The sequence below is a fragment of the Micropterus salmoides genome, unplaced genomic scaffold, assembly GCF_014851395.1.
Source record: "Micropterus salmoides isolate LMB-PRFRI ecotype aquatic unplaced genomic scaffold, ASM1485139v1 Ms_hic_scaffold_9, whole genome shotgun sequence".
Lineage (NCBI taxonomy): Eukaryota > Metazoa > Chordata > Actinopteri > Centrarchiformes > Centrarchidae > Micropterus > Micropterus salmoides.
The window spans coordinates 7,381,487-7,400,528 of record NW_024044681.1 but is presented as its reverse complement, the minus strand read 5'-3'; the positions used below and the strand labels follow the sequence as shown (position 1 = coordinate 7,400,528).

The 19,042-nt window shown below is 39.9% G+C and overlaps 2 protein-coding genes across 4 annotated transcripts; one reads left to right on the top strand and one right to left on the bottom strand.

Annotated features, from left to right (window-relative positions):
- The first annotated feature begins 7,323 nt into the window (after window positions 1-7,323).
- On the top strand, window positions 7,324-9,590 carry LOC119894942 (complement C1q-like protein 4). The gene is made up of 4 exons (XM_038707663.1): window positions 7,324-7,532; window positions 7,970-8,041; window positions 8,779-8,910; window positions 9,012-9,590. Exons 1-4 carry the CDS (start codon window positions 7,361-7,363, stop codon window positions 9,293-9,295), a joined length of 660 nt encoding a protein of 219 aa, XP_038563591.1. The 5' UTR covers window positions 7,324-7,360; the 3' UTR covers window positions 9,296-9,590.
- Window positions 9,591-13,740: 4,150 nt separating this feature from the next.
- LOC119894939 (E3 ubiquitin-protein ligase RNF26-like) lies at window positions 13,741-18,069 on the bottom strand. Of its 3 annotated transcripts, XM_038707661.1 has the most exons (3): window positions 17,917-18,069; window positions 15,963-16,829; window positions 13,741-15,869 (listed from the first exon to the last, which is right to left on the bottom strand). In XM_038707661.1, the coding sequence occupies exons 2-3, from the start codon at window positions 16,821-16,823 to the stop codon at window positions 15,558-15,560; spliced, it is 1,173 nt and encodes a 390-aa protein (XP_038563589.1). In that variant the 5' UTR covers window positions 16,824-16,829; window positions 17,917-18,069; the 3' UTR covers window positions 13,741-15,557. The 3 variants fall into 3 exon arrangements, with proteins under 3 accessions (XP_038563589.1, XP_038563587.1, XP_038563588.1); XM_038707659.1 differs by having other exon boundaries at window positions 13,741-16,829; XM_038707660.1 differs by having other exon boundaries at window positions 13,741-16,829; window positions 17,865-18,035.
- Between the last annotated feature and the right edge of the window lie 973 nt (window positions 18,070-19,042).

Below are 19,042 nucleotides of genomic sequence, written 5' to 3'. Positions count from 1 at the left end.
ATCATTTGAAATCGTTTGTAGGACATGGTGGCCCTGAAGACTAGTCTCCCACTCTGGTCATCCCACAGGCTGCGGTTAGATTCCCCTTTGGACCGGTACATACCTGCCAGGATGTGCATCCACATCACTCCATCCTGACACTGAATGCTTTCCGTATAAGTTTGTCATTTCCAAAATCGGCTGACTCAGGAAAGGTCAAAAGAGGATGCCACATCGTGGATTCTTGATATGGCATATCACATGGGCCCTGACTAGACCAGACTAGGATTATAGATTTTGTTGGTAAAATTATAGTCAGAGGAATAATTGCGGTTTCACGATTTTTACAATTATTATGCATTAATTAATTTAATAACACCAGTAAGTACTTAAATTACATTAACAATTATATGTCTATAATATTTAAGTGTTATTATTACTATAAGACGAATATTAACTTTATTTATCCCCCAGGGGCAAGTTTTAGTGAAAATTATGAAATGCAGGTATTTGGAAGTCCTGGAAGTTTATAAGGTCCTGATGTTATGTTAGTGTTTTACACACTTTCTCAACAGACAGGAGGAGGCAACAGGATGTAACGTTAAATGTTCGTTGACTAAAGGTCTTGAGAGGACTACGTTCTTCCATAAAAGCCCTTTCAGAAAAGAAGCGATTTGCGCTGCACTGGAAGCTTAGTTCAGCGCATAAGTTCAGCTACTTTGACAGTGTTGTGCATGCGAGCTCGCAAAGCGATGTGGTGCGTGTTGTTCGATGCAGCAACAAACTGCCTTTGCACAAGTCATTGAAAATAATGGCCCCATTGAGCAGCGGTGCTGTTGTTGCGCTGGGTCTGAAAGGTTACGCGCTGCCCTCTTGCACTGAAAGCTCAACTTTCACTGCTACAGCATTGATGTTTACATTTAATTCCCTAACAACTTGCCAGGTTATTTAGCTCAGTTAATAATTATTACCTTTACTTGGGCGTGCAAAGTTGGTTGGTGATCCCGCAGGTGCTGCATCAAATTTGATGTAGGTATTCGCTCCTTTAGCAGCAACCTTTTAAACGGCAAGTTTTTGAACAGGTGATCCGTCATCTTCAATAACGCCCTGGTCACCTAAAATGCTCCCACACTGCCAACTTCTGCTGTTTTTTGGTGGAAATAAAGCTTCACAGTTTGGTCCCTCTGCCAGAGTTTAGTGAGTGAACAGCAGGCTAGTAGCCTCCATGTCTCTGATAAGCACAGCACTTTAAGCTTTTACACCGCTCGTTGAACTTTGTTTTCGTTTTGTGCAAGTTGCCCAACAGAAACACCCTGCAACAGAAACACTATGTGTAGCGAAGCCTTTACGATTAATTAACCGTGACGTTTTAAAGCACGATTAATCTCAAAGTGTCTTCTTTGGGAGGCAGCAAAAGCTGTCGTGAGAGGTAAAATCATCTCCTCATCGTTCCAAAAAAGACATTTAGACTTGTTAGATGATGAACATATCACGGCTCTGGATTTACCCGTTTCAATGGCTGAATTCTAATAAGCTCTTTCACATATGCTGAATAAAAAGGCCAGATGGTTTCCTTGCTGAGTTCTACAAGGAATTCTGGGAAACGATTGCGCCCACATTTTAAAGGATGGTTAATGCAACTTTAGAGGTAATTTTGTCCCCAACAATGAACTCTGCCAATACCAGTCTGCTCCTTAAACCAGACAAAGATCCCACACTCCCATCTAGTTATCGTCCAGTATCATTTATTAACGCAGATCTTAAAATCATCTGCAAAGCCCAAGCCAAAAAGGTTACAGAAGGTCACGCCTTGTATAATGTACCCCGACCAAACAAGATTTATTAAGAGTAGACACTCCACTAACAATACACACAGGCCACTTAATGTTATAGACTACGCCACTATTGATAACCTGGAAACTAAAGTCGTCTCTTTAGATTCAGAGAAAGCTTTTGATAGACTAAATTGGAAATTTCTATTCGCTGCTTTACATAAAGTTGGATTTGGACACTCCTTCATAGACTGGATTAAAACATTATACAGTTCCCCAAGAGCTTCTGTCTTCAGAGGGGCACCAGGCAGGGTTGCCCACTCTCACCCTCGCATTTTGCCGTATTTATAGAACCATGAGCAGCTGCTATCAGACAAAATAAAAATATTGGAAGGAATTCAAACAGGAAATGTACTACACAAGATAAGCCTTTATGCTGATGATGTATTCCTTTACCTCCCAAACTTCTCTTTCTGAGACAGTCATACCCATTGATTATCTCAGACTACTCCACTGTAGTAAATCCATAGCTTTACGTGTAATGTGTGATATCCAGAGTACATCTAATGTACCGCTACAGTCAGGGAATATTAAATATCTAGGTGTACGTATTTCCTCCAGAGTCTGACGTTGATTTAATAAAATTAGAGTTGACAGCGTAATGTTGATTCAGTGTAGTTTCAATGATGATTGCTAACTGGGTGTCTGTGTAAATGTTTTTCTTAAGCTTAACCCTGTTTTTACCTGTAATGAGTGATATCCAGAGTATCTCTAACGCAACGCTAAGGTCAGGGAATATTAAATATCAGGGTGTCAGTATTTCCTTCAGAGTCTGACGTTGATTTAATGAAATTAGAGTTGACAGCGTAATGTTGATTCAGTGTAGTTTCAATGATGATTGCTATCTGGGTGTGTCTGCAAGTGTTTTCTGAAGCTACCAATTATACTTTAAACCTTCCATACATTTAATGTGACTTTCAGATGATTATGTATGGGAATATTAAAAATGTGTCAGTCTCCTATTCCCACGGGGGAAAAAAACGTTGATCCAGTGGTTAGACAGATGTGAAAGACAGAGATGCCGAAATCTGGAATTTTAAAACCCCAAGGTTTTTCCCGAAGTAACCTAAGTAGCATCCTGGTGTCAGACACACATCCTAGATGCTAGAATTGAAAAAGTGAAACCATTCCCATGAAAAACAATGCTCTTTGATCCAGATAGACTAATGGTATGTGAACACAGTTTGGTCATTTAAAAATATGTTCAGAGATCATTTTATCGCAATAGTAAAATAATTTCTTAACTTTTTATTTTTTTTAGAATGCGACATTGCATGAGCAGAACGATGCATTGTGTAGGCTATTTGAACAATAATAACATTATGTTTTTTTCTCCTTTCATGCGGCTTTAAAACTGTCAGCAGAAAATATTATAGCCTACTTTTTACTATATATAATTTTTTTTATTACGTAAACTTGTTCTTTTAACTAATGTAATTTGTATCCTCTCCTTGAATGTTGATTCAAGGCCAGGAGAGGATCTCTGTTCCCCAAAACATAGAAACCTAGACCGTGTAAATGATGATGCATCCCTTTGCTCGGGGCCAGACGGCCGAAGATGCCCTGGGCAGCAGGTCTCTGGACCATCTGTATATGTGTTTTACTACTTCACTGTTTATTCTCTTTTATTAATAAATTCTTCAAAGACAACTTAATCCCTCACCAGCAATATACAATTTCCACGACAACAGCGTAATGTTTATTCAGTGTAGTTTCAATGATGTTTGCTAACTGGGTGTGTGTGCAAATGTTTTTCTTAAGCTTAAGTGTTTTATACTTAAGCTGTAGCCTATATTTTTAGTAATACCAATAACAGTTTAAACTTTTCATACATTTTATGTGACTTTTAGAACAATACCAAATATGATCACCTATAGGAACTTAAAAAATGCGACAGTGTCCTTTTCCTACGAATAAAACCTTTGATACAGTGGTTACACATATGAAAGTTAGAGGAGCCGAAAATTTGAATTTTTCCTGCAGTAACCTAAGTAGCATCCTGGTGTCAGACACACATCCTAGAGGCTAGAAATGCTCTTTGATCCAGATACACTAATGGCATGTGAACACCAGATTTTATTTTTATTTTGTACACACACACACACACACACATATATATATATTAGATAAAACCTAATATTTAGAATGGTAATCATAATATTTTTATTATGTAAATAAAGCAGGACTTATTTTTCAATTAAGTAGTCTATTTCTTATGGTTTAATATTGATTGAAATAGCATTGACATCACGCTGATTTTGTTGTTTCAATAGTAATATTGGTTGAAATAGCATTGAAATTCCACTGATTTTTCATTGTGATTTCAATGTTTCAATATTAATGCAAAATGATGATGAATCAACATCAGAGTCTGGCGTTGATTCAATGAAATTAGAGTTGACAGAGTAATGTTGATTCAGTGTAGTTTCAGTGATGTTAGCTATCTGGGTGTGTTTGTTTTCATGAGCTGTAGCCTATTGTTTTGTTACTTACAACACTTTGATCCAGTGGTAACACTGACATGAAATATAGAGGTGCCAAATATCTGGAATTTTTCCCGCAGTAGACTAAGGCCCCATCCACACTACTGTGTTTTGGTTTTGAAACGGAGATCTTTTGCTACATTTGCACCTCCAGTCCAGACTAAAACAGTGAAAACGAAGACCTAAAACGGAGAAGTTTGATAACGCTGCCGACCCTGTTTTTACATTGATGATGATGAAGTAAACGCTCACGTTTGGCTCTCTGATTGGGTCACGATGCCGCTGACAGAGTCTTTGACTTGGTATTTTTATTTAAAAATGTGTAAATTACACTTATAGCCAACACTTGTACTGTGCATGTCGCCGTTTACTGTGTGACGACTCCCAGTATTTTTTAAACATCTCTGTTACAACAGTTCCAGCTTGTTACTGGTCCAAAATAAAATCTGGTGTGATTCTTCGTCTGTAGTACTTTACTCTATCACCAAATCTTCTGTAACTGCGGAGTAGACCATCATGTTTAAATCGGAATGCGCACACCCAGTGTACGAGAACGGCCACTAGCTGTGCATTTTCAGAAGTTTTAATATAGAATATACAAATGGAGTTTTAAAACAAATACGATGTCTGGTGTAGACAGAGAACGTATTTGTTTTTAAGGTCCATTTTGAAACAAAAACAGAGTGTAGTGTAGCATCCTAGTGTCAGACACACATCCTAGAGGCTAAAACTGAGAATGAGCGGAGTATTTTCATCCAGCCAGCCCATCAGTCAGTGGACCAGGCGTCTTGGCGTGTGGTGTGCCTCTGGTGATCGACTTTTACTGTAGGCGGACGGAAATCATTTCAATATAAAGTACCATGTGATTGGAATAATCTTCATCCATCCCCAAGATCTAGCAGCACTTCTTGCTTCTTCTTGTTGTCTTTAGCTCTGTCTCTTAAAACAGGATGTTCATGTTATTAATACTATCAGGTATAACTATGTTGGTTTGTCATACATAAGCCTTACACTTGGAGTAATTAATAATTTGATTTGTTTTTGTGTTGAATGTTATAGGCTTGTTTAACTTATTTTTCCTTGTATTAACTGAGGGTGTTGGGTGTGCGTGTCTGTATATGTGTAATATATGTAGTTTTGTGAGGTTGTGTTTTGTATTTGTTCATTATTTATTTGCGTTATAGGACCCCCTTGAATTGAGATGCTGCATCTCCAGGGGTTATCCTTCAATACATTCAATCCACATTCAAATACTGCGTTGATTGCTATGTAGGCCCAGCTCCATGAGTGAAGAGCCATGTGTCTGGGTTAGCCTTCTCAGTGGAGGGAGGATTTTAATTGCTTACTTATTAATTGCTTACTAGCCTATGTGCTCAAACTGAAACTAAGATTCACACAACAGCCACCAGGGGCAACTCGGGGTTCAGTATCTTGCCTAAGGACACTTTGACATGCAGCCTGGAGGAGCCGGGGATTGAAACTTTCCAATTAACGGGCAACCCGCAGTCGCCCGCCGTGGCCGGTGTTGATTATTGCCTTACCTGTTTGATTGCGGAGGAACGTAACAAAACCTTTTCAAGTCATTAAAGTAAAAAGTAAAAGCAATTACAACTGTGACTTGAGTGCGACGTCGAGCCCCAAGTCAAGTGGTTCAAGTCCCCACCTCTGCATCATAATCATCAGAGCTGTTGTCACGTTGCCAGTTCATTTCTTCCTCCGTTTCCCCTTCCTCACCTGTACGCGCACATGCTGCAGTCTGCTGCGAGTGCAACCAAATGTTTCAGCATGTCATCAGAGCAATGCAACTTGTCTTGCACCTTCTTCAGGCTCTCTGTTACATCCCAGGTCTTTTCTGCTGTCTGCTAAACAGCAACTGCAAGCCTCATACATCTTTCTGTTTTTTTCATCAATAAATCATTTAATTGTATCTGTTGATTGTGGTCCTTGCTAGTGAAAAACAGTGTAGATAAGAGGGTGATTAATATTGATGGATGCCCCAAAGGCAAGAGCTGTAGAGGACAGTCCATATGGGCTCAAGTTCAGCTCAGAACCCGCTCTTGTGTTGAGGTTTGGGTCACATTGTCACTCATTGTGGCATTTTACAATCACTGTTGGCTACGTCATACTCAAAACGTCATACTAAAACTCAAGATCAAGGACACCTGATCAAAGACTCCCTCATCCAAACAACTACGAAGGCAACAGTGATTCCAAATTTAACTCCAATTAGTTATAAAATAAGCCAGAGATACCTGTTGCTCAGCCTGAACTTACACTCTTGACAGCTCCCCGGACTTCTTAGAGTCTTGGGCTATAAAAACTCCATCAAAGAACCCTGGCTCTTCACTCCTACAAGAAAATGTATTCTGGATAACCACTGTAGAAAGACGTTTTACACAACAACAATAATAATAATAGCCTGCATGTTTGGATGGTGGGAGGAAGCCGGAGAGAACCCACACGGACACGGGTAGAACATGCAAATCCGCACAGAAAGGCCGGGGCAACCGGGGTTTGAACCCACAACCTTCTTGCTGTGAGGTGACAGTGCTAACATAGTGAGCTAAGAGTATGCTGATTTTCATAACAAGAATGATATTTCTGTATTCATTTATTTGTTTTACCAAGTCTACAATTATGTCCCCTAACCTATTCGCTATCATCAACTACAGATTCAAGTTTTTTCTAAGCTGTCTCGGTTGCCTAGTATTATCCATGTCACAGCTGTTGTGGCTGGAGACAAAAACATAATTTTCCTTTAGGTAAAATGCACTATATATGATGAAATTAGAAAAACAAATATCCTGACAACAGTACCTTAATCCAACCCTACTCCTAATCCTTCCACTGCCTGGTTCCAACATGTATCATGCATCTGCTAGAAACTTGCAACGTGCAACTTGTAACGTGCAACTTGTAACGTGCAAGTTATTTGAACAGATCTCAGATGTCGTTATGGTTGTTAGAGCCACCACCCACACAGTCACGCTTCTTTTTGGCATACTATATAAATCACACACCTTTACATTGATAGACAGTTCAACTGTGTAAATTGCCAGTGAGAGAATGAAGATTGTGACCGTGATTGTGCCGTTGTTGCTGCTGGTCTGCAAGACTAAGGCAGGAAATGTTCCTGCGTATACTTGTCTTCAAGACGTCGGTGCTGCTCTGAAAGAGTTGACTGCCTCGTTGGCTCAGCAAGCGGTGGAAATAAGATCCTTGAAAGAAGAAAATAAAGGTATGGTATTAAATTAAACTCAAATGACTGTAATTGAATAATGAGTAACAGTAACAGAATCCATTCACTAAGAACCACTGTTGTTTTAAAAGGCTAACAATGTTGTGTCATAGAAAGTCATACATTTCAAAAAGGATAAAAATGTGATGTTTTTTTGTCTGTGAAGGTTCTCAGTCATCCAGGTCATAGTTATCCAAAGAAGGTTTAAAAACAAGGGCAACTGGAACTACAGTTTCCATACTGGCCATTTCAGAACTGAAAAAGTCTCTTGGATGAGGGACGAAACATCTTCTAATATCTTCAACAAGTCCAGTTGCCCTTGACATTAAACTTTCTTTGGATAAGTATTTTCTTTCACAAATATATTGGAGAAATTTACCAAGAAATTGATGCTGCAGTGAAATGAACCTGTCAGTTATTTATCTTCTTTTTGTCAGCACAAGCAGCAAAGGTTGAACAACTGGGGAAGCAGAAGACTGATATTGACAAGCTGAAGCAACAGCTGCAAGGTATTGTCTGTTAATCATCATGGCTTTGATCATTTTATAATGTAAAAAAATATATATATTTATTTTTTTTCTTTTCAATTGTGTGGCATAAAGTAGAATTTAAACGACCATTATGTATTCTAAAATACCATAATATTCAGTGCTTAAAATGAAAACTGCTGTGGTTGCGATAATTTAGTAATGTGCATTTCTTGGATAAAGCAGCTGCTCTATTCATTTTTATAAAGCAGAGCACATGTTCTGTGGAAATGTAGGTACCGAGTATAATTTCTCTAGTGTGTACTATTTGAGATATTGATGTTTTTATGCACACTCCCATAGAGAGCCATTCAAGGAAATATTCATAAAGTATTTATTATTCAAACATTGTAGCCTACAATATATCACCAAGTTTTAATAGATGCAGTAATCTCCTGATAATGCTGGAACCATGTTTTTGCCTGTAGAGAGAGTTTGGTTCTTAACTAAAGATAATAACGTTTGCGTTCTCAATAAAACTGCTACGCAGTGTTACTGTGTGAGAAAACAAGACAGGTAGCCTGCAATCCCAAAAATAAAAATGTTGGCAACCACTGTTTTTGGTTTCTGTAACAGTTAAATGCTTTTAAACGTCAAACTATTTATTTATAAAAAAAATCTACTGAAAGTGGTGGATAGCAGAAAAATACAAAGAATATTGGTCACATGGGTGTATCTACAGACAGTTTAAAATATTTACATTTCTCTCTCTCTCTCAGTCAAACAGGTGGCTTTCTCAGCCTCTCTGTTGGCTAACGGCGCCGCCACTGTCGGACCCTTTCCTGGATTCACTACCATGGTCTTTAAAAATGTCGTCACAAACATTGGAAATGCCTACAACCCAAACACAGGTACCTGAACTCTGAAATCTTAACAACAAATTTCACTTTTTATTGTCAGTCTGATTGACAGTTGATTTTCCATTTAAAATGACAAATAAAATGCCCAACAGGTATGTTCACCCCGCCAGTGAAAGGAGCCTACCACTTCCAGTTTTACATAGGAGGTGCGTTTACAGGTTCCCACGGTACAGCTGCTGTGTTGGTCAAGAACAAACAGCGCACTTTTGCCACGTACGAGCAGCAGACGTCTGGGTTTGGAACTGCTACTAATGGCATTACACTGCTTCTGAACGTCGGAGATGTTGTGTTTATGCAACTGTGGTTTAATTCTGTCGTGTATGACAATGAAAATCACCATACCACCTTCAGTGGTCACCTGCTTTTCACTATGTAAGATGCAAACAGGTCTTCTTTCTCTTAACCTCTTTGGTATTCATGCAGGTTTTCTTGAAATGAATAAATCTGAATCACTGTAGCAATGAATACTCAACTTGTAATTTTCCTTTAAATAAAAGCTAGATGACAGAGCAGTGCAACAACATTTACATAAAATGTTGAGATATTTTCCATCTGTATCTGAGGCCGGATCTGCATACATAGTAATAATCTTCTTTTTTCTTCAGCTTCAAAGTGATTAATGTTTCTGATTCTCTTGTGATTTGAATTAAAGAATAAGCATAGCATCAATACTATCTGTGGACATTTCTTTATTATTTTTGTTTCAACTTTATTAACCATATTAATGTATGGAAACCAGAAAATCATGAAAAAAAGTTTAGTTAGTCGGTCATACCTTGAGCTGCTAATGTTACCATCAAAGCAGTGATGGTGATTCGAGGTTCGATGTAACCTTTTTATCCCCAAGGGGGATAATTTGGTACTATAATTATCAGTACCATTATTCACTTTCAGTCGGTACCACTACAACATTTACTGTCTGTATTTCTGCGTGGATCTGCACATTTCAATAAGTAGTAAACTGCAGTTGCAAGATGGTGAAGCAAGAAAGAAAACTGCTCATTTTGCCAGTTCACCTGACATTTTTCAGTGTTTCAGGTGTGTGAAATCAGTTGTGTCACGTGATGAACAGGCAAGTAATTACCATGATCAGTAGTGCTGAGAGAAAATAGTCTGGTGCATCTGTAATGTCAGAGAAACATGTCAAAAATCACCCTCAATACAATTGAACAGTCAAATTTAAATGATGCACAAAACACTCAAGATTTTGAGAAAAACAACCACACATATAGATTTGAAGAAGCTGCAAGTTACAGCGAAGCAAATCTTATTCAGCACTTAATTCCTGATTCAACAATTATCTTGTAAATGATTTGTCTTGTGTGTGATTGTTTTTCCCAAAATGCAAAAAATACAGCATGATACCGTTATCAAAGTATTCAGAATACATTATAGTTCTCTTAAAGAAAACGTTAATGGAGCTTAATTTAACAGATTTTCATTTGTATTAACAGTAAAGGGCTTTATTTAAGAAAAACAGGCTAATACTGTTCAAATCTTGCTGTAAATTTACACCAGTTATTTAAAGTGCATCGCTGTAAAAATTTTGTTTGTGAAATTACAGTAATTTAATGTAGTAAGGATACTGTAAATTTACAGGAATTTACTGGCTACTGAGTTGCGGTAATAATACAGTAAAAATGGTAAATTACAAGAAATTACTGTGATTAGATTATAATATCATATTGTGATTTTACAGTCTGGTTATGGTAAATACATTACTGTGAATTTCATTTGTATTACTGTAAAATAATCACTGTGCAGTACTGTGAATTTACTGCAAATATTAGCCAATAATGTAGTGTAAAATTACAATAATATATTTTACAGTGTGGGTAAATGTGAGGAAAGTTGGAAAAAAAACACTTAGTCGGGCCTGATGTCCCTGTGATGCAGATTCCCACTCCTCATTGGACTCTTGGTCCCCATCTTATTATAGACAAAATAAATAAATTGCAGATATTGTTACTACTGTTTCTTGTGTTCTTCTCTAAGCTCCATTCCCCTTTACTTTAGTGTTGTTTAACAGGGATATTCTCGCTTTTGACTTGACACTGCCTTTTAGTATACAGTGTATATTATACTACATGTAGAAATTTCACAGTACGACATAGCTTTTTACCTGAGGTAATAAACCAGCAGATTTTATATCACTGCACTCTCTCTGCTCATATATATATATTTTTTTTTTGGAGAAACAAAACACATTAAGTTGAGTTCAAGAGTTAAAAAGTGTTAACACACATAAATCTTATGTTTCAATGCGTCTATAGTCACCCAAGAAAATCTGAAGTCGGTCAGACTAATTCTCTAATTCTCTAGATGCAAACACAAGTTTTACATCATGGCTTCATCAATGTGTTAAGGGACAGTTTTGAGGTTGTAAAGTCCAACCTGCTAGGAGTAGTACATTACAGCGTAAATGGTGTCATTTCCTGTTGCCAGCAGGTGGTGCTATGACTTTGAGGGAATATTGGCACATGGATGTGTTCAGGGTGGGACTCTTATTATACATATTGAAGTTATAACAACTTCCTTTTTCATGGCGAATCATCGATTTTTGACAGCACGCCACGGGCCAACTGGTCAACTGGTAATAACTGTTTGTACAACTTTTAATCGTCAACGGGTTTAGACTGCACAACAAAAATTTTAAGTTGATTGGATTAATTCCCTAGGAGGAGTTCGTTAAAGTATAAAGTGTGTAAATCTCCAAAAATGACCAATAAATCCAAAATAGCCAACTTTCTGTTTGGGTTTAGGCTATGGCTCCAAGAGGCTTTTTTGTAAGTCTGTACATGATACATGTGCCACAGAAATTTTGTGCACGTAGCTGAAACTTTGTCCAGGGACATTGAATTTGAAATGAAACAGTTATAATGTGATAAAGTACAGACTCTCAGCTTTAATATAAGGGCATTCACTATGTTGAATGAATATATTTTGGAGTCATGTGTGGATGCCACCTTTGATAAACTCACCTGTAGCAGAAATGGAGGTCTGGACAGATGGAGCTGCTGCATAAAGATAGTTTTCTCCTTCTTCCTCCTGCAGGCCATTCTTGATTGTGTCAAGTGCAGACGAGGGTGGATAACCTTTCTCACAAAGCTCTGTCAGTTTTATGATGGTGGCAGCTGACAATTGTGCGCAGAGCATCAGCACATGCCAACCTGCCAATTCTATAAGCATTGTTCTTAACGTTGGAAAAACTATTTACATGTTTCTGGTCTTTGGGCAAACAAATTCAAGCCAGAAACAGCCAGTACAGAAAAAAATCTTTGCTCCTCTGCCCGCCTACAATGACTTTGGCTGAGTTCAGACCCAATTGGCCACCCTGCCGGTGTGGCCTGAAGTGGACCGGCTGTTCGGGAAACTCCCCGAACTTCCTGATGGCCAGTCCGCCTCTGGCCACAACAACCGTTCATCTGTCTCTGCAAATATATCAGCTTCCAACAGCCTGACATGCTCAGGCATCCATTACATATCCAGCTGCTCTTATTATATATTACATCAGGCCCTATATAACTTTAATACATGATTGCTCAGTTAGAGCCCCCTGGTGGTAGTTAAATATCAAAATATTAAAAAGTTTTAACGTGAAAATCCAGCGTTTAGCCTACAGCGTAGCTACGCACATAACCATGCATTTATACTCGTGCGACGGTGTCTCCATCGTTCTGCAATTACACGGCCAACGCTAGTTGGCGGTAGCGCTGCAGCGTCCACTGTGTTGAAATTTGCTGGCTAACTTCCAGTTTAGCGCTCCGCTAACGTGAATGGGGGTAAAATTGTATTCGTGCGGCTGGTACAACCTTTTCAAATGTTACCGACCGAATGGATCACATTCGATTGAGAAACGAGTCATTTTGCAGTCAACTCAACTGATCCACCGTGTTTCAGCCGCTGGTTTAGCCGCTAATAAAAGTTACTTCAAACAGCTAAAGACAAAAGGTTTTTGGGAATTTAAACACTTGGTTAGCTCTGGACCTGCAATTAGAGGATATTTTTTTCTAGCGTATATTTATTTACATTTTGTCAAACTAGCACCATTAAAATAAAGCAGAATTAGCAGTTCCTGTTTGCAATGTGCCCATGAAGGTACAGGCAACTATAAATTAATTACTTTGAAACTGAAGAAAACAAAACCTGATTATTGTCAGGCATGTTCTGGAGTTACAAGGGTCGCTTATCTCTATGATTTTAATTATATCGATGGACGTTGATTTGCAGTGGACATCGGGGATATCCTTGGAAACAGTGTCACGCTGACATTTATGGAAGACGTACCGCATTACAACTCATCAGATTCAAGTGTCATGACGGCGTGCAGACGAAGTTTGACTTTGTGCCACAACAAGAAACAAAAGAGGACCTTGTAAAGAAATTGTTGAATACTTGCTAGGAAACATTTGGCAATTTGGTAGCGGAAAGATCAGGTACATGCACTGCAGAATAGTAGCCATGTCACAACCAGTCTATCTACATTTTCCACCTCAGCTTTTAATCCACCATGAGCCACTTCCTAGCGTGGCTGCAGTCTTGTTGCTTGTGGTTTAAATACAGCGGTAAGTGGAAGAAATTGTGTATATGATTCAACATTCACTTTGTTTTAAAGCAGCTGCTGTCTTTGGTTTAATGGACACATTTGGGAGCATGACGTGTGTCTGGAAAGGATCACATAGTATAAACATAAGCCTGCTAGTTCAGTTATTTTACTAAATTAACTCAGCAGAAAATACAATTCCCTTTGACAGCCTCTTCTTGCATACTGCTATTTATGTTTTATACCAAAATATAAATATGTCAGGTTGAAAAGAAGAGTTAAGTATTCAAAGCATGTTTATTGAAAATAACTGAATAAATACCAAGACACAATTTCCAGTAACCGAACAGAAGTAGAGTAAATAATACAACTATTTTGTTGTTATTATTATTATTATATAATACCATTTATCGCCTCTCTGAGATCGCATTGTGACAAAATACTGGTTTTAATACTCACCTGGAGGACATTTATGGATTTGAAGTAAAACTTTAAACTTAAGTTTCATAAAGATTTCGCACCAACAAAAGAGAAACAAATGAAGCCCAAATTTGAAAACTCAATTATTATCATTCCTAATCTGAAGGTATCATCTGCTATTTGTGGGAAATCTTAAGAATTGAAATTTTATAATTGTGCAGATATTCAGTCTACAAAATATTTGACAACTTTCAGGTTTTTGTTAAATAAATATTCAGAATATAAATAAAGAAAAAGGAACACATTTTAACACAAGTACAATCTTTGGCCCACATTCTCAAGTGTAATAATCCAGTGTTAATAATCATTTTCAGTTCAGTTCATTTCTTGAAAGCTCAGGCTTCAGACTGCTCTGAATTCCAGGTTTCCAACCTTTTTGACGTCATCTCTTTATAATCGGCTCCAGCAAGAGCATGTCCACGAAGTACAGGGACCTGCCCATCCACATCCGTTCATCCGGTCTCAGTAGTCCACTGCTCTGCTCATAGCGCTTTCTCCAGCACTAAAACGAAGTGTGGAGATGTCTGTTTATACGAGACCACTCTGCTCAGGACTACTCTTCAACATTTTGGAGGTTGTCCAGTATGTCTTGCAGAAAGCTGGTTGTTTTGGTGGTGAATGAAAGTTAATTTCCTGATGGACAGATGGCATCACTTGTTGATAAACAGTTAACTACTGCTAATGTTAGCTGTCGTGAGCTAGTTATCTCAGTTAGCGGTGCAGCTAGAGGTCCCATTAGCTAGCCGACTCTGCCTTAAGTAGGAGCTCAGAGCCCGGTTCTAAAAACCTCCTCCCGTTAGCCCAAAGCTCCAGCGATAGCGGTGTAAACGGTGTAAAGCAGAGGCCTATTAGGGCCACTAGCTTCATGGCTAACTGAGTTTACTAGCTATCGGCCGCTAACGTTACAGTTAGTGGTTACTTTAAAGCCATCTGTCCATCTAGAGACTTCATAAAAATATGAGCCAGTTTCACCAAAGTCAATGAATAAAGTCTGGTACCTACACTGATCCCCAGAAACACTAGCGTCTACCGTCTACCAGCCCATATCCTTGTCTCAAATGTGTTCTAATAAACAGTAAATTCATCAAAGTCCTGCATAATTAAAGGCATGGCTGCTCTGAGTGACAAGAGTCTAGCCAGACTTCATTCGGCCCTTCTCGGCTCCACCTCTTTGCCCATTTTTGGATTAGCCGCGAGTAAGGCGCGTCAGGCTGTGAATAAAAATACAGAGCTGGATATGAGGACAGCAGGTCCCCTTTGAGAGCTTCTCTATTGTTTTGGCATTTCAGCACTGATGGCAAACTTACATATGACAAATATCTAAAGATATATTTTTCGCAAGTTTTAAGGTTAAACAGAAATATTGTTCATTAAAAGGTTGAAAGGTTTAAATTACTTAAATTAGAAAATCGTGGAACAAAGAATAAGTAAACACCAAGAATCTGACCAATAGTTGGCACTTTGCGATACTTGATTCTACAGATTCAGCTCAGTTTGAGAAGTGTTAAGATTAGAGAGCAGAAAAAGCAACTATAGCGGCAACAGGCACTTTCTGTTGTGCAGTTTGTAGTTGTGGCCTTTTGTTTACGTCACCACTGCTCCGCTCCGTCGCCTGTCAGAGGAAGACGTCCATGGTCTGCGTGATGGGCTGCCGGCAGAGCGGACAACAGCGCTGCTGGCTGGGTCTGCGTTGGGTCAGGATGTCGGCGCAGTGCCGGCAGAGGCAGAGGTGACGGCAGGGCAGCAGCAGCACCGTTTTGCTGAAGTCTTGACAGATTACGCACTTCTTCCTCTCCTCCTGCTCCTTCAGCAGGTTGAGCAGCTCGCCATCAGACGGGGGGCTGCCGCCATCCTCTTGAGCGGAGTTTGGCAGGGACGTATTAGTCCTGCTGCCGCTCGCTAGCTCGCCGTCCTGCTGAGTGTGGAACTGCAGAGAGTTTGGCTGGCTTAGCTCATTTGCTGGTAACACATCAGTCTCAGTGATTAAAGTGTCTGTGTGTGAAAGCCCAGATCTACTCACTTCCTGCGCCGTCCTGGTGTGGACCTCTTGATTGGCCAGAGCTTGTTCCAATATCATGTGAACGCCACGAGCGCCCGGCAGAGTGTTGACCAAACGGAGGCTCAGCCGTCTGGCGAGGACAGGAAGCCAGGGATTCAGTAACAGCAGAGCCACTGAGATGATGGCCGCTGTGATGAGCAGGCCGTGTGAGTCAACAATGAAAACAGTGATGAAGACCCGACCCAGTGCTCCCACGAAGTCCAGCAGCAGCTGGCAGGGCGTCCACAGCAGCACGGACGCACCGACCAAACAGCTGTACAAGAAGGTCAGCAGAGTCAGAGCCAGCTCCACCACTTTGTGAAGGGGGTCCGCCACCACCTCCCAGACGCACGCCAACACAGACAGACAGTTCTGCATGCTGATGAGGACGATGTTGACCACCGTGTTGACAAAGTAGAGGACAAGGCTGAGCGCGATGCACAGACCTTCGCACGTCTGTCTCAGGATGCAGCTCCCGGAGATAAACCCTCGGTGCAGCACGTCCTTGACGCGCCACGCCACGTGACAGGAGAGGTGTCCCACCATCTTAAAACTCTCAAACACTCCTCCCAGAGTCTGCAGCCAGCCCTCCACAACATGCAAGACTCCACAGGCGGCACCGGAGACGGCCTCGGTGGCGGTGAGGAAGGAGAAAAGAGCAAAGTCCGAGTATTCAACCAAAGTGGAGCCGCTCAGGGCGACCAGCGTGTTGTGGAATGAAGCAGCCACGCCGGACAGGAAGCGCAGCAGCCAGCTGAACGTCCTGACGACCAGGTCGAGCAGCAGGCAGCAGGCGTCCACACATCTCCCAACAGCAAGAGAGACAAAGTTCACTTCATCCATTTTAGGCTGGAGAGAGGAGGAGGAGCGGAGTTAGAGCAGCACAATATATCTGTCATCTTAAATGCAACAGTCAGTACCGGTTTCAGAATATCTACTTTACACAGGGAGAAATATCAAAATCCCATTATCCCTTTAAGTGTATTGGCCATCTGGTATGGATGCCCCCTGGGATCCTCCGGTCAGAGCTGGTTAATGTGGCTCAGGAAAGGGAAGTTTGGGAGTTGCTGCCCCCGCGGTTTGAAGATGGCTGGATGGATGCATTTCTCTGTAAATGTGGGTTATTTAGACTAAATTAAGTTTATATCTGAGTCATTCTAAAGTCTGCAGTAAAAATAATCACATTGGCAAGACGAAGGTCCTCAGCCAGAATCGAACCAGGTATATTGCAGTTACATGTAATTGGCCCAAATCATCAGGTTACTACACAACCAGGATTTACCACATATTAAATCAGTGGAAAATAACTTTACAATCAGTCTAAATAGAATACTTTTTTAAAAACCCAAATACTACCTGATAATTAATAAGCTGAGCGATATCCTGTTTGTCCCTGTTAGATATTTACGGGTGTCTAAAATGTGCGCCTTGTTTCAGTGGACAGAAATTGAGGTGATGAATTAAAAGAACATTGGTGAAGCTCAAAATCTGTTTAAACGAGTGTTGCCGAGTTTAAGAAAAGCTGTTGTTGATTCATGGGAAGTACTTAAGTTATACCTTCGTTTATCACTTACGTTTGTGCATTCTTGTAAACTGAAAATAGACCGATTTCTAAAGGGAGTTTGGAATTTAAACAGAACTTTAGCATTAACAGAGCTACTAGCAAACCCCAGTGAGACTGTCAGTGGACAGACAGCACACGTCTCCCCATTAAGGAACTGCCACATCAATTTATTCATCAATATTGTATATATTTATATTATATGTATTCTTTATGTCTGAAGCCTTCGTTGTCACACGCTAACGTCGCAACGTTACCTAGCAAACCACACCCATTAGCGTTAGCTAGCAAGTTAAAAAATAAACAATAAAAAACATTCTTACCAACTTTCGGGGAAGAACAGACTAATGCCCGTTTTAAATTAACACGACTCACCGTGGCAACATTGCGCAGACAGATTAAATCACTGGTACGCGGATACAAATACAAGTTTTAGCCGTGATTTGCTTTTTTCAACATGTTTTCATTACGAGCTTCCTCGTTTTCTTCTTCTTCGTTGTGTTATTGGGGCGTCCTCTTTCTTCTTCTTCTTTGGGTTTCTACGGCAGCTGGCATCCATTGAGTTGCATTACTGCCACCTTCAGGTTTTATTCACCCTTTGCTTCCATTCATACTAAACCCGCTTATCTAATCCGCCCTCTGAAAACCAAATATCCATTTCCTGCCCTCCACACTTTCTCCACACTCCAATAAACTTTTTACTGTATTATCTATCTGTCCTATTTTTTTTAACTGTTATTATTTCTCGTCTTTCCTGAGTAAATTTCCTGCATGTTGTAAGAATATGTTCTGCTGTTTCAGCCTCCTGACATTGTTCGCACATTCCTGTAGGATGTTTTCCTGTAATCTAAAGTGCGCTGTTAAGATTGCTTTGCCCAATTCTCAGCCTGCTTATTATCGCCTGCTCTTTCCTCTTTGCTTTGGATTTTCTGTAAATGTCTCCCTTTTATTGCGTTATCCCAGCTCTGTTGCCATTGTTGATTTAAACTTCTCCACACTATGCCTTTCCCCTCTGATTTTGATAATTTAATGTTGACTTCAACATCTCCTTTTTTAACTGCTTCTTTTTCCACCTTATCTGCTTTCTCATTTCCCTGAATTCCCGACCCACAGAAATATGACATTTCCCCCTGCTTAGCTATTCTTGAGTTCATAAAGCAAGTCCAGGTGACTTCTAGTTGTGCATGTCTTCATGCTTATAAGAGCTGACACAGAGTCACTACATATTAATATTTCCTTATCACTAATTTGTTCTGTCCATTCCAACGCCATCAACATGGCAAACAGTTCAACTGCAAACACACTCAGACAATCAGATGTTCTTTTGGAACAACAACTGCAGACCCTGTTGCATCTGTTTGCATGTCCTTTGACCCATCTGTGAAAATCTGAATACTTTCCTTATACTTACATTCCCTATAGCTAAAATATACACTAGTTTTCCAGACAATTCCCCGACAGGTCTGATAGGCCACACCACATTTGCGCCAAACTCTTTGTC

Bases quoted from the DNA above. Each gene is read 5' to 3' on its own strand.
- LOC119894942 (XM_038707663.1), top strand. From the start codon at position 7,361: ATGAAGATTGTGACCGTGATTGTGCCGTTGTTGCTGCTGGTCTGCAAG. The intron at 7,533-7,969 runs GTATGGTATTAA...TCTTTTTGTCAG, and splicing joins CTTGAAAGAAGAAAATAAAG to CACAAGCAGCAAAGGTTGAA. The intron at 8,911-9,011 runs GTACCTGAACTC...AATGCCCAACAG, and splicing joins TGCCTACAACCCAAACACAG to GTATGTTCACCCCGCCAGTG.
- LOC119894939 (XM_038707659.1), bottom strand. From the start codon at position 16,823: ATGGATGAAGTGAACTTTGTCTCTCTTGCTGTTGGGAGATGTGTGGAC.